Source organism: Geospiza fortis, unplaced genomic scaffold (genome assembly GCF_000277835.1).
Source record: "Geospiza fortis unplaced genomic scaffold, GeoFor_1.0 scaffold275, whole genome shotgun sequence".
NCBI lineage: Eukaryota > Metazoa > Chordata > Aves > Passeriformes > Thraupidae > Geospiza > Geospiza fortis.
In genome coordinates, this window is record NW_005054341.1 from 5,605,904 (window position 1) to 5,621,662 (window position 15,759).

The 15,759-nt window shown below is 43.3% G+C and overlaps 1 protein-coding gene across 1 annotated transcript in view; it reads left to right on the plus strand.

Moving 5' to 3' along the window:
• The first annotated feature begins 1,273 nt into the window (after window positions 1-1,273).
• The window catches only part of TTBK1 (tau tubulin kinase 1), an 88,495-nt gene continuing 74,009 nt past the window's right edge, over window positions 1,274-15,759 (plus strand). Inside the window, exons 1-2 of the mRNA XM_031058296.1 lie at window positions 1,274-1,441; window positions 8,191-8,338. Of these exons, the coding sequence (XP_030914156.1) occupies window positions 1,334-1,441; window positions 8,191-8,338 (256 nt within the window). The 5' untranslated portion in view covers window positions 1,274-1,333. The remainder of the gene's footprint in view (window positions 1,442-8,190; window positions 8,339-15,759) is intronic.

Here is a 15,759-nt window from a genome sequence, read left to right on the forward strand (position 1 = left end):
TTTCATGTAGTTATCTTCTATATCTGGAATGAAATCTTCTTTTGTGAAGATTTTTATAAGATCTCTGAGATCTTTTGTTCATGTTTTATTTGATCATCCTTTGTCTTGCACTTTTGACATACTTCTGTGTGCTGCTTCCTTGTGCACATTACATACTGGCCCCTTCACAGCCTTCCCTCTCAGTCCTTTTATTGCTAGGGAATGAGTTATTTTCTCTACTTGAGCTCATAATTAACTGGTCATTTTTTTTGCCTTTTTTTGAACCTGAAGAAATGTGATGGTTGAGTGACCAGCTCTAGTGTTTTTAAAAAATTTGGTATTTATGTTGTTAATCTAAGTTTGCAACCAGAGTGCACAGTAACACTCATTTTTAGAAAGGAAGATATTCATATTTTTGGGGAATGACAATAAAATTGCCAAGATCCATGCTTAGTAAAAGATACAGCCTACTTCTAAAGCCAGTAAAATATCTGAGCAAGATCTTTTATTAGTCCTGTTTCATTCATTTTCTTCTAGGAAAGCTGAGTTAATGTGTTTCTGAAAGTCATTTTTGCTGAAGATTTATAACAAAACCCCCTTCAAATTAATATCAACATAGGCTATCTGGAGCTCCATATAAAAGCAGGAAAAAGGGGCAAGATGAATGCCACAGGCACAAGTTATCTCTCTGTATTTTAATTTGATCATCTTTAGCACTGTGTGTAGGGTATGAGGAAGACTAACTGGTGCCTGGCTGGAGCCTTTTCTAACGTTCCCCAATCTGCTCTGCTTGGCTGTTCATTACAGTGATGTGTCTGTAATCCTGGCCCTGCACAGTCCTTCCACCCTATTCTGACTTTTTAGGCTTATTGAATGCAATACCTGGCAAACCTTTCTGATTTGTGTTGGATGTAATCCAATGCAAACCATAAAAGCTGCTGAGGTAGCAGCTGCTCTGCTAAAGCAAGACTACTTCTTCACCTGGTAACAATGAGAACCCTTGAAACATTTTGGTGTTGGATTCTCGTTGCATTGTCAAGCCCAAGAGCTCTGGACTCCTGCATGGTGTAGCTGCTGGTTGTCACCCTTTAGTTTGTGCTGCTGACTGGGAACAGGGTTGTGTCTGTCAGGTTATGCACGGAGTGAGCTCAGGTGTTTGCAGGGTGAGTTTGCCTTCTTTCCTAAGAGGCTGGCTCTGATTTAGTCCCAAGCAAAACCTGTGAGAATGCAGCATGTACTTGTACTGCGACCTGTAATAATTCTGTCATTCACTCCCCCTGCTCCTTTTTTTTTCCCCCCCCAGATAAATGGCTCATTTAAACTGGGAGCTACTGAAATACTCTCTGGCTGGCAAATGCAGTGCCTAGCAGCAGTCATCAAGGACGAACCAAACATGAGTGGTGGAGGGGAGCAGGTCGACATTCTCCCGACCAACTACGTGGTCAAAGATCGCTGGAAAGTGGTGAGTAGCTCTGGCTTTAATGGCCCAAACAAACCTCCTCCTCCTCCTCCTCCTCCTGCAGTGGAGAGTCAACTTCCCTGCTTAATCCTGGCCTCTGGCAAGCAACACTGGAGTGGTAGGGTTTGACATGTCAGCAAGATACTGCAGGGAGAAGGGTTTTCGAGTGGTATTTTCAGAAGGCTGAATCTGCCAAGGATTTTTATGTAGGATTGAACTGTTGCAGCAGACTGAGTAGTGTTCTAGTAGAAAATTAGATTTCAAATGACTGTGGCAAAGAATACTACAGACAGGACTATAAATAAATTGCATTACAATAAAGTAATGTAAAACCAAATGTTTTGGGTTGGAATGTCAGCTACTTCAAGAGTCAGAAAGTCCATGATTAACTAGCTGGTTCAACTTCTGTGTAAATTTATTGAGATACTTCTTAAAATTATATCATCATATGTTAAGAGTTTTAGTTCTTATCTCACCTGTTGTGCAAGCTGGACAGGCTTTGCTTTTAAAATGCTGAAAAAACATTTAAATCCCACGTATAGCATCGTCTCAATTTTTAACTGGGATTACCAGCACTCTCTGAATTGTTAAACTCCCAGCAGAATCCTCACTAGTTTGAACTGCAGGTGATTTGCAGTAATAGCACTGAGTTGTTCTTTATGCTGACTGGCTGTGGTACAGTGGCCCTGTGAGTTTTGCAGTGGAGTGTGGAGAGCAGAGGACTAAAAAATCTTGGGACTCTGAATTCACTTCAGTTCCAGGCTGTGGGTAGGTTATTTTTCAATAGCCCACTTCAGACAAAATATTATGCTTTCATTAGACCCAGCCCTGTTCTTGTTGCTCCCCATTGCCTCTCTTCACTTTGTTCCAGCATTCTCCTCAGCCTTCACTTTTCTCTCTGGCCAATTGCTGAGCAGCCTATTTATATTTAAGCAATTCAAACTGTTCCTCATTCTCCTGGCTTCTTGAGAGCAGATGGAGAAGCTCAGTTTTTTTCTGTGATTAGACACCAAAATGGAGACAACCCCTTTGCCCCTCCCAAAGCTTTCTGTCACAGCTGAAGGAAATCTTTGCTGAGCTCCTGCAGCTCTGGATGGGATCTGTACTTGTTTTGGAGGGATGATCCATGGGCAGGTTAACTGACATAGGGGACTTGAAACATGCCCTGTGCTTACCAGTGTCTCAGAAAATAATGATTGCAGCTTTTATCTGTCTCTCCCTGCACAAACAGAAATTTCCCCATAGCCTGAATTTGGTCAGATTGGTGCTTGTTCTTTGCCAAGCTGAATTTCAGCACTCTCCTGATGCCTTTGCTTCGGGTGGATGATTGCTAATACTCATTCCTCCTTAACATGAGGAAGAACTTGTTCACATTGAGGGTGGCAGAGGATTGGAACAGGCTGCCCAGGGAGACTGTGGAGTCTCCATCTCTGGAGACATTCCAAACCCACCTGGATGGCTTCTTGTGTCACCAGCTCCAGGTGACCCTGTCGAGGCAGAGGGCTCTTCCAGCCTGAACAGTTCTGTGATTCTGGGATTCTCTGTTCTCCTTTACCTTGGCTAACTTTAGCTTGTACCATTCCCTATTCATCAATCCTGGAGTTGCTCCTTCATAGAGAGGAGTGCTAAAACGTCTGTAAATGATGGGAGTATTTTTGTAACAGAGTCTAAACAAAGTAACTTCGTTCTTGGCAACAGCAGAACTCTTACAAGCACCAAAACCTCCAAATAAAGTCTAAAATAAGCTTGGTGATGCTTACAGGGAACATTTCAAACCAATTTTTAAGTTGGTAGAGGCACTAAGTGTGGAATTTAGTGCTTCATTGTTGCATGAATCTGTGACTGGGCCCCACTAGAAGCTCTGCCCACTAACTCTGCCTTAGAAAAGATAGAAATGTGCAGCTGTATTGTCAACAACAACTCCCTCTAATTAGAGGAATGACCTTTTATGTTTTATAATGTCTCACAGTAGCCTTAAATACTGCAGTGAGGTCATTGCCCCACTTGAAGGCTCTGAGAAATGACATGACTTGCTAAAGGCTGTAAATAGCAATGAGAAATCCTTTTTTCCCAGCTCTACTCAGAATTTGACCATGTGCTAGCTGACTTGTGCATGGTGAGCCTTGATTGAACAGTAATTCCCCCCATTCCAAAAAAAAAAAAAAAGAGTGAAGTGCAGACCCTTTCCTTTTAGGCAGCCCTTCTCTGCCTTTCCCTTACTTTAAGCTCGTGTGAGACCAGTCAGAACCACGAGCTGTGGGGGGCTTGGAATAATCTGGAAAAGCTCTGAAAATACTTCTGGTGGCCCAAGGAAATGGACAGCACAGAATCAAGTGGCCAAGGAAAAAGGGACTGTACCTTAAAGTGAGCATACAGTTGTAGTATCAGGAGTAGCATTTTTTCCTTTTGTCACAGATCTTCCTGAATCTAGCCCAGCATGTGCCATCTGTATGGTCCAATCTTTGCTGTGGGTGATGGATCCTGCTCAAGCAGGTGTGTGGCATATTTATGTGATGCTGGGGTGCAACTGCCAGAAGGTCTTTTGTGTAATTTGTCCTCCCAGTGTCTCTGACTGTCTCTGGGTGGGCATCTGCTTGAACCTTGTAGCTCTTCGTGCTGGCATACTTCCATTATTGAGCCGATTTCTAATTTTAGATTGGTGTAATGTATTCCTTGAATTCCATTCCTTCTTTCCTCCTTTCTGCTGGCTGACAGAGCTTTGACAAATGAAGATGCTGGTTCTGTGCAGTTAGCCTGTTGGTCGTTCATTTTCCTGTCACTTGAAGTCAGTAAAGTTTGGCTGTCTGACAGCAGTAACATTTTTGTTCTTATTTATGAAAAAAGACATGGACAGGGTGTGCTTATGGTTTTTATCAAAATTTGTAGATTTAGAAGTATTCTTTGTAATCATCATTCTTTACTTGCAGATACTTTTGATGAAATTTAGGCAATACTGGAACCACATTTTGCTGAGTCCCCAGAGGGTCTTGATCCACGTGTGCTCTGAGTGATGTGAACAGTTTTGTTCAGGGGAGGGAGCAAAGTGAAATGTAACTTGTACTTGCTTTGAACTAGGTATGGATGTTAAAGCTGAATTTTGATGTATCTCTTTATTTCACATAAATGCCTTTTACTGGAGATTCACTTATTATAACTGACACTTATTAGCAAGACAGAGTTGGCAGCTCCTGCACTGAGCTTTGAACACAAGTGATGACTCCTGTACATGTGTATGTTCTTTTCCTAGGTGCAATCCATGTTTTGTTTTCTTTCAGGTTTCTGAGCTTCTTGATCTGAAGCTCTCCAGTTTATTTTGGAAACCTTGCCAGAAACCTCACAAAACTTTAGTGGATTCTTACCTTGTCTTGTTTAGAAAGGCAATTTATTATTCCAAGAGGGAACCTGGGACAAGGAAGGTTCTTTGTCAGACTTAGGGCCTGCTTTGGTCTCACTCTGAATTGCTTTAAGTGGGCTTTGTCAGGTCTTCAGATGATTTAGAATGTGGCTGGCTGAGTTCTTGATTGGCTTCTCAGTTCATACCTGTTGTACATGAGTTCATTTCCCTTGAGATCAGATCCAGTCCTCTTAAGCAAGTGGAGTGGACTCTGGAGAGTTTGGTGACTAAAGGTCGACTCTTCCTCAGCTCTTAAGTCAGAGGAGGCCTATTGGCCTTTTCTGGATCAAGTAGCCCATTGAGTTGAGCTGCAGGAGTTGCAGGCTTGGCTGTACAAGTGCTCCTAGGAGACAGCCACAGTGGTCACTGTTTGACCTTGTCAAATCTCTGAAGCCTGTGGATGACAGCCTTGACCCTGGCTGAGTTCACTAAAGGTTGCTGACTTTCCATTTGGTGCTTTGCTCTGGATTTAGAGTGCACATTTCTTTACATTGCCACCAATCCTGACGCCAAACCATTCCTGCCCTGGTCCTGGAATGTTACCCTGAGAAGGTCTGGTCTTTATATAATATCCTTGGAAGGCAGACTTTGTTCAGAACAGTGGTGTTGTACATGCTTCTGGAATAAAAGATGAAATTTGTATTCAAGGTTATTTTTGGCTGGGGTTGTGTGTTGCCTTGGTTTTTTGAACTGTGTCTGAAAGTACTGATTTTTGCTTAGTGAGAAGGCTGCGTGTTGCTGTTGTTGTTTTGGGGTTTTTTTTAGTAAGCTCTGGAAGATTGTGCTACAAGAGTCTTTTTCAGGATAAATCAAAAATATTTCAGAATATTTAAAGGAGACTTCAAAGGGAGGCATTTGTGTGCTGTGTAACTCCTGATGGTCTGTGTCCAAGTCCAAATACCTATCTGTTTGATCAGATGAACTGTTCACTTGGTTCCACAGCCTGGAATAGACACGTGGACAGCCAGCTCACACAGGGGCTCGTGCATTAGGTGGGATGAATCCTGCTGGTGTTGGCAGCCTGTATCCCAGTCAGAACAGTAAGTGGGCTGTGGCAGGACCAGAAGAGAATATCCCCAAGGCAGTGAGGCTGAACATGGGTGATGACTCTTGATTACCACTTAGGTGATTCTAGTTAGATGCTTCATTCTCCTCCTTGACTTTGTGTTTGCAATTTCATTACTGGTTTGGGGTTTTTTGAGTGGTATGTACCCATCTCTCCTTTGTGCCCAACAGAAGGCTGTACCAAGTTCACCTTAGAAAGTGAACTCCCATGGAGCACCCAGACAATGAGGCAATGGATGTGACATAAGCTCCAAGACCTTGACTTACAACAGCTTGCACTGGACCAAAGCAAAGGAAATGGCTGCTGCAGCCTCATTGTTGCTGAAAAATCAAGAAGTATGGCAGTGCTAGTGGTGATGTTGAATGGATGGTACCATCTGGTGTGCTGGGAAAAGTATGCCAGAGAATAATTTCCCTAAGAGTGTGAGCAAGGATGCAAGGAAACAAAGGCAGCTTTGACAGCCCTCCATTGGCTGGAATGTGTGTGTAAAATCAGTTTTCTGATTCAGCAGAAGCTTTGATCTTGATCTTGTGTGATCTCCCATTTGTTTCTCTGTAGACCTTTATGTGTCCTCCAGTTTGGCTGTTTTGCCAGGTGTGCAGACTCAATATTGTCCCTCCAGTTCCCAGTTTACCTTTTTGCCTTCCATAGCTTCTACTGTCCCTTTCCTTTCTCATTAATATATCAGACAACAGAAGATCTTGTCTACTGAATCCTGAGGTATTAGCTGACGTGTTGTTGCTATGCTGAATGTAGCACTGTTTTGAAAGAAAGATTTTTAATAGCCAGCTCACTTAGTGTGAATTTCCAAATGGAAGTAGGGCTGCACTGTAATAATTTATGAATAATCTGTGGTGACCTAGTTATTGGCTGTTTACTGCATAAATGTGCCTGTTTAGCCCCCTGGAAGGTCATGAGGAAAAATGACAAGAAGTTGCTCTGGACAGCAGCTTTCAAAGGGTTATCAAGTAATAGCTTCAGAGACAAGGCTGGCTGTCAGGCTGTTAATATGGAAAACACTTCCTTCTTCAAGTGGAACTGTTCTTCTTGATCTGGAAGCCAGAAAAGCAAATTATTTTGGTCACCTTTGAGAGGAAAGAGCCCTGCTCTTGGCAGGCAGGGCCCTTTGTTCAACAGACTGGACAGATGCACAGGACAGGCCTTTGGTGGTACAGAAGACACTAAAATATCATCGAAACCTGATTAAACATTGTGTAAGATCCATGTTTGACTATCTGTCTGACTGAAACTTCTTTTCCTCTCTTAACTGTTCAGTGTTATTCAGTGTAAACCTGAATTTCCTCCTGGGCAGCACAGTAGGCTTTAAATATATCTAAGAGAAACAAATATAAAATTACTTTCCTGGCACAGACATTGACTCTTGCAACACAAGAGGAGTCTTTATTATACGTGATTATATGTAACTATGTGCACATATGCTGTCAAGTCTCAGCAGAAGGAGGATCAAGGAATCACCTTCCAGGAAAGGCAGAGGATCCTGGCTTGCTCTCTGAATGGGAGGCTACTCTAGAACAGGCAGACAATCTGTCTCTAGAAGGTGCATATCAGATATGCTGAATCTTAGACATCTTTAGCTTTGAGTTTATGTCAACTGAAGTCATGGATTCCTATTGTGGAACCAGTCTTTAATTTTGCTCAGAGACACAAAAGGCATAATTTGGTTGGGTTTCAAACTAAAGAGATAAAGAGACTGAGAAAGAATGGAGTTGTACTGGTGGCTTGTACAGAACTGCTGTTAGTAGTTCTTTGAAATGTGACACTGAAGTAACTTCACTACCAGAGCAGGTAAAAAATCTTGTAAAAGATTCCAGTGGATGTTTTGTTCTGTGTTTAAAGTCTTTGAATGAGATGTAAACTTCATTTAACTTACTTCTTGAAAGATTAGTTCCAACTACCATGGTTATGTTTTACCACAGAGATGTATTTGTTGGTGGGGAATGACAGTGGTTCTGCTATCTCCTTGAAGGGTCTTTCCTTGAATTTTGGCAAGAACATCATGGAGGCAATAGGCATTATCATTTGCTTTTAAAAAAGTATCACCTGTCATTGCTTGCTAGGCTTGTTCTTCGTTGTTAGAGCAAAGAATTTATACATAGCACTGTCAAGTGGGTAGCTGGACTTTTGCCAAGCTGTGCAGTGAAGGGATTCAGGCACAGCACAGATTGGGAGCTGAGCTTGCTCTCCCTACACAGTCGAGGAGCTGGCTCTGTGAGAGGCAGCTTGCTGATCCCTCTGGTGTGCATTGTAGCAAACCCCTTTGTACTTTTGCAGCTGAAGAAGATCGGTGGAGGTGGCTTTGGGGAGATCTATGAGGCAATGGATTTGCTGACCCGTGAGAATGTGGCCTTGAAGGTGGAATCAGCTCAGCAGCCCAAGCAAGTTCTCAAGATGGAAGTGGCTGTCCTGAAAAAGCTGCAAGGTAAGGCAAAAAGCCATTTGGAAGTACTAAAAGTGCATGTTAACTATTAGAATCCAAAGTTGTAAATGCTTTTTATAGTTTTCTCTTCAGCTTCCATCTATATGTGATGTCATGTTAAGTCATCCAGCTCAGAAAGTTGTTACATTCTGCAACTCAAGTGAGATCCAACAACAGGGACTATTTTGTCTGCCAGGATGTAAGGACAATGAGGAGACTTGGACTGAACTATTGGTCCACTGGTCTGTGCAATCTAGTGATACTGATTAGAAAATAAGGAATAGAGGGAGCAGCATCTGACTCAAAAATGAGGTTGCCTCCCAGAGGACATGGAGCACTGAAGCATGACAGAGTCTCCAAGTAAAATGGTTGACTAGTAGAGAAATGCACAAAAGTGGACAGCGGGAGGTATAGGGAAACTATTAACGAATTTTTCATGTACCTCACTGTCCTGAAGGCAAAGTGTGAAGTGATGTGCCTGTTCTTAATGAGGGTGGAAAGGAGCGCTCTTGATGCAGCTGTTCCTGGCTGAAGGAGGCAGGCTTCTGCTAAAAAGATTGCTATGGAGGGATGTAAACAAGGAATTTCTAAATCTGCCTTTGAGGAACTGAGAACTGCCATTGGCCGAAGGGCATTGTGCATGGATTTCCTTTTTCAGGCAAAGCCAGCTATTGCCAGGTACAGTTTATGTGTTATAGTACAATATACATTTTTAGGGATGTTCCTTTCTGCAGGATTGCCACTTGGGCTGAGGAAGCACCTGCTGAAGCAGTGAGTAGGATCCTTATCACCAGGGCTCATGCTTCAGAGATAATGTTGTGGCCCTATGAGTCTGCACCTTTGCCTTTGTACAAAATCTCCAGAGATTGAATTGAATTTGAGGGTGAGACTGTTGCAGGCCTTGTGAAATGAGTTACTCAATGTTTGTGACAGATTGCCTCTAGGTAAAAGCCAGTGAATTATTTTTGAAGGTCACATAGTTTTCCACATTTCAGCTCTCCCAAGAGGAGGACTGATAAGGCCTCTTTTGAATGCTCTGGATTGTGAAAGATGCAGCTGAGCTGTGCAAAGAAGAAATCGGCCCAGGTCATTGTGAGGACTTGTGATCTGTGAAAGGCCTGGGTACACAAGCTCCCAGAGAGGAGCAGAGTGGGTGTCTGAGGTCTGGACACACTGCCATGAGGGCAAGTAAGGCTGTGATTGAGATTTTTCTGTTTGTTTGCACACTTCAAACTGCTCTGCATTGAGTGAGGGTAGGACTGGGTGTAATGATGGATTTTAGAGTACCACAAACAATGCTGTCATGCTGGCCACTGCCAATAGGTGCTGCATCCAGGGCAGGGAATGCTTGAAAAGCATGAGCTGAAATCACTAAAGCAGGACTAGCATCAGAAAATGTGCAAGGTGTTGACTAATACTTGTGTTTATTTCTGGAAGGTTGTTGAGAATACCAAATGCTTGAATAAACACCCACACTTGTGTACAGGATGATGCTGGTAACTGGGGAGAGGGAGTGGTGGTGTATGGAACTAGGAAAAGCCCCTTGGCAAAGCAGTTAGTAAATATTCAGGGAAGGGACAGAAAAGACAGAAGAAGCAGAATTGGCTGTGCATCAGCTATCCTGTGTAAGAATGACACATTACTTCAGCCATGTTTTTACAAATCAAGCTGTTCTGTGAGGAATTTAGCTTTTTTTGGTTGAAGGTTAATCCCCAAATGCTTTACTGAAATAAATGGTAAAGTTAAAATAAGAAATTGGGTTGAGAGCATGGGGAATCACGTATTGTGTATGTTTTCACTGTGAGTGTTGCAAAGAGGTGAGAAACATTTCAGGAAGGGAGATACTGCCTTTTTCCAACAGTTGGTGGGTAGAGTAAGTTTTTGGTATTGCCATAGGTGATACAATCAATTAATGGATTTCCAGATGAAAAGCAAGGGAGAAATATTGCCTAAAATTCCTCTGTACTTTTCTGGTAGAATTGAAAATTACAATCCCTCTTAAACAGTGCAACTTTATTGTTTTCTATTTAGGTGTCACACCAGCCTTACGGGACTCACGAATGAGCTGCTGCTCTTTCCAGAACTTGTGATCAGAATCTTGCAAGTAACTAGAGTTCAGCAGAGTTTGGGATAGAGAAGGTTGGCCATACTGCAGACCTGGTTTGGGTACAGCCTGACCTCTGAGTGCAGCAGCTCCTGGTTGGTGTGGACTGCAGGCTGTTGCCAACAGTTAGGATTTCTGGGACAGTTTGTGGAATAGCCACATAGGGAACACAGCTCCAGGTGGGTCCCTCACGATGTCCTTCCTGCACTAGTCAGGTAATGACTCTCTAGAAGAGTCTCTGAACCTTCTGATAAACACCAGGTGTAGTTTTCTGCTCTGAGGGTGGTCATGTGCTGGAGCAGGATACCCAGAGAGATGGTTGGAGATGCTGAAAACCCAGCTGGACTCAGGATATTCTGTCTGGTGCTACTCTATCTGGCCACTTCTAATCAGAGCACCACAAGGTAGCTTTTTATTTTAATCCTTGTGGAGCACTGTTTGCCTTACATTGTCTTGTTGCTTCTAGAGAAGCTAGTAGAGAATTACACTACTAGGGTTGAAAATCTTACCAATAACAAATTCAGAAACTGTTTCAGGGACAGTTAGGGCACATCTGCACCGTGAATTTGTGCATGAATACAGCTTCTCTGTCAGAATACTATTTTTGTGCCAAGCCCTCATTTTATTCCCTTAACCACTACTGTAAAACTGTCTTTAAGTGAGGTGTGTGTGCATTTGCACACAATTTTAACATAATGGGATTTTCTACTTTGCAGTCAAGCACTTTGAAACCAAGCCCAAGCTGCAGTGACAAAACTCTTCCTGCAGATCGTCTCCAGCAGAGGAAGTTGCTGGTGCATTGGACCTGCCAGTGTTTTGCTATGTAGACAAGCCTTTGGGTCACATACATTAAAAAGTAAATGGAAATAAGATCTGTATGGCTAAGTGAAGGAGTAACTTGCATATCCAGAGAGCAAGAACAGCTTTGGCTGGGTTTTCTGTGTTTCAGCCTCTGAAGCAATGTCTGCATTAGTGAGCAGTGGGTAGCATTAGTTGCTCATGCCTATACATCTCCAGCAGATATGGCTTGGGGGTTTTACACTTTAAACTTCATGGGTTTATTGGGATTTTGCATTGGGTTGGTTCTAATCTGCCCTCCTGTCTGAGGGTGCATTTGTTGGTTTGGCCTCTCATTTAGGATTTTGGGACTACTTGGTATGCTCCCGAAATAGAACTTCATGGTCTGTTTGCTCAGAGAAAACCTTACATGACCCAAAGCCACTCTGGGAGCAGTGACATGTGGTAGTTGGGATGATTTAAGGTAGTATGGGGGCTTTCTTTAAAACCTCATTGCTTCTGTAAACCAGGACTCTGAGGCTCCTGGTTTTTGAATCATGAGGAGAAAAAATGTGATAGTTTCCTATCATTGAACATATGGAAGGGAGAGTACTGTCACATCTGGATGAGCAGATGTTTTTCCATCTCCTCAATGATTTTCTAACCCTTTGAAATACAAATGGACAGCGATCTGCCTGCTCCCTCTGTGATTTTTTTCCCAGTGCTGGATTTGCTGTGGAGCAACATTCAGTGGCAAAGGAGCATCAGTACTACCCAGACTCAGTTTCCTGTCTCTGAGATCTTTGAGGTTAATCAAAATGCCACATCTCTGTGAGACCAGCTCTGGCATAGCTTTTGAGGTGCTTGGCTTGGGCTGTCCCTGTCAGTCTGCCTTTCTGATAGAAACCTTAATTGCAGAACTTGTAAACCAATATCCCTGATTAAATCCAGCGGGCTGCTGCAGAGAGAGGTTTGGAAAGTATCTTAGGGGTGAAACCAGGAATTGTGTTCTCTTTAGATGCTCAGCTGGGGCTGTGTGAGGCTCAGAAGCAGATGCTTTGAATTGAAAGGCATTCTCCCTGTCCTTACCCACTTCTTGGTCGGTGTCTCTGGGAGCGCCCTGGGGACCTGTGAGACCAAAGCAGTGCTGCACAGGGATCTGTCACAAGGAGTGCAGTTTGTAGATCTTCTGCTCCACAGGCTCTCTAAATATGGCCACAACATTCAGTCCCCTATGCTGAGATTCTCTTTGGAGCAGCCTAGCAGGTTGTAATTTAAAATGGCCAGATTATTTTTGTGCTGAGCAATGTTTTCTGTTCATCTGCAGTGGCAATGTTGCCCTGGTGTGAGGTTACAAGGCCCTGAGTATTTGCTTTTGATCTCTCTTGGCTGCCAGATATTGCTAAGCTCTCTTCAGTGTGTTGTTTTCTTTGTAAATGCCTTCTTTTCAGTGTAACCAGTTCCATTGTGTAGGACTCTGATTAATATTATTCTGCAGTGCAGAGATCTTCTGCATATTGAGTAGTTGTGCAAGATGCAGCCTGGTCACAGGCAGTGTAGTTTTTGAGTACCTGAATTTGTTACAGCAGATCCTGTACTGTTTGTTCCCTCTTTTATTGCTGGGGTTAGACAGATAAGAGTTTCCTAGCAAAATAATGGAAGAAGAGGAACCTTGCTTTTCTTACCTGCTAGTCCTAGGGGTTTTTGTTCTTATTACATGTGAATTACATTACTCTTATTACATGTGAATTTTTTGTGTTAAAGTGGTGCCTTAATGCTCTGTGATTCAGTTTCTTTTACTTTTGTAGACACAGTTTATATGTTTCTACAATATTTTTCTAGGTGGATGTAAGCAAGCTCTCTGCAAAGACTAGAAAGCAGAGGAAATTGCCCTTGTAAGGCTTTTAGGCCATCACAGGGTGGCAGATTCACAGACTTGCTGTAACTTCAGCCTCTCTACCCATCACTGCATTTTTCCATGTGGAAGTGTTTGAATGAACTGGCATTTGTAACGCATGATTTTTATGTTGTGGTGCCATTGGGTGGGGGAAGGTCATGGCAGGGCTGAAAAACGATTTAAACCACATTTTTTTTGAGATTGTGTTGAATTTTTGCTCCGGTAGTATTGTGTCTTGATCTGTGTGGGATCTATTATCAGTATTCCTCTTCAAGTACTGATAATTTAGTTCAGGGAAACAACTAGAGAAAAGTATGCTCTGCAAGGTCAGGCAGTTTTACCTGTAATTGATTAGGGGACAATGACCAACCTTTTGGGTTTGTGCCCATTAGTTCATTGATTTATTGCAGAAGCACTAGCAAGCTTAATCCAGTTGGTTAAATCCTAGCTGATTACTGTTGAGTAATTATATGTAGTTACTTTGAGTAGTTATTTAAGCCTTACTTCCAGCAGAGAATTTGTCTTCTTTCGTGTTCAAAACTCCTTTGTCCAGCTGAGTTGACAAGTCCCTCAAGTCTGGCTGGTTTGTCTGGCCAGAGGTGAAACTTGGTAACTGCAGAGGAAAGAAGTCTATGTGAGCCAGCTCTGCCAAGCTAAAGGCAGCATTTCCAAGTAAAGTTAGATGATGAAAATAACTCTCATTTCATTTTCTAGTCCCGATGAACCCTCCATTTCTTTACAATATTTGCACAGGAGTGAATTCAATATCCCCACAATAAAAACCTGTGATAAGCTGATAAACCTGACACTGACAGGCAAATAAAGAAGAGGATGGGTGTAAAATGTACACTATAATATAGAGCATTGAGAAACAACTGCAGCTTTCCAAATAGCAGAGAGCAGCTGTACAACTACATGTCCATTGCTGTGCATAGCATAGAGACCCCAGCAGGGCCAAGTGCTCAAACAAGTGATGTTATGGTTAGTGACCTAAGCACTTGGGCTTTTCCCAGTATGTGACACAGATCCAGAAGAAAATTTAGGCTCTCAGGGAAGACCTCTGGAGGTCTCTAGTACAACCTCATGCTCCAGGCAGAAAAGAAATAGATCTGGTTGCTCTGGGCTTTTGTCAGTGAAGTTTTGAATAACCTCCAGAGATGGAGATCCCACAGCCTCTTTGGGCCCCTGCTCCAGGGTTTCACCATCCTCATGGAGGAATAAAGAAATAGCATCTAATAGGAACTTCCCATATTGCAGCTCATGCCCAGTAGTGCCTCTCTGTGTGCCTCTCTGATGGGCTAACCCTGGCTGGCACTAAGTGCCACACAGCTGCTCACTCAGCACCCCTGCCCCCATGGGATGGGGAGGAAGGCAAAAATACAAAACCCATGGGCTGAGATAAGAACAGTTTATTAGTTGAAATAAGAACAATAACAGTAGCGATGAAAAGGGAGATAAGAAAATGAAAGGGAGGAATAAAACCTAAGAAGTACAAGCACCACCCTCTGAGCAATGCCCAGCACATCCCCAAGCAGTGTCTCCTGGTGAATGGACCCCAGCTTTTATACCCAGGATGACATCCCATAGTAGGCAGTATCCCTTTGCCCCATTCAGGTGAGCTGTTCCAGCTGTGCTCCTGCAAGGCCCCAAAAAACTCTCTCAATGAAGCTTTTAACAGGGCTTATGGTTGTTCATTTAGACACACGGGAGAAAGACCAACAAGATCTTCTCAAGAGGGCTAAACAACAAAATAGCTTTACTGGTAGCTTTAGAAAATCAGAGAACTTTGGCAAAGGGCTAGAAGCAGCATTCAATCAACACAAAACACTTCTCAAAGCATTGACTTAGCCCACTCAACTTCACAAACTCGAAGCCCATTTGATTTTAAGTTACTGAAAAAGAGGGAATTAGAAGAAGGAGGAGGACCGAAATGATACAGAGAAGGACACGTACAGCTACCAGCTCCTGGGTTCCACCAATGTTCAGCTGATAGAAACTCCAAGAGGAGGTAGGGTCAAGACATGTGCTTGCCACATATTTGGCCTAAAATAGGCTTGGCCTTCCTGGGCCCTTCTCCCAGGTGTGACTTCTGGTCACTTGGCCGCTCAGGAGCTGGGTTAGGGGCTCCAGGGATGGGGTGTGGGGCATTTTCTCCAATGTGACAGTTGGCAGCTCTGTCAGGCTGCGATGCTGGCTCTAGGGGTGCACTGCCAGGGCAAGGCCCAACCTGCCCTGCCTCACACACGTGCACCCTAAAATATCTTGAGACATCAACCTTTGCAGTGTCCCACAGCTCCCTCCTGGCTTCCTGTGCAGCTCCTCACTGGCAGAGCAGGGGAACACTGAAAAGCACTTGACTTAGGGTAGGAACTAAGCAACAGCCTAAACACTCATGTGTTATCAACACTGTTCTCATCCTAAATACAACACAGCACTGTAACAGCTACTAGGAGTAAAATGAACTCCAGCCCAGATGAAACCAGGACAAGCTCTGAGGAAAGTCAGGTTCCATCTTCTCAGCACTCTTGTGTTAGGTGGCTTGGACCAGCAGAGAGTTTCCCTTCTGCTGCCTTCCTAAAGGCTGAACAAACCCAGTTCTCCGGCACTTTCTGTTGTTACATTTTCCTTTCCTTGCCACCATCCTGG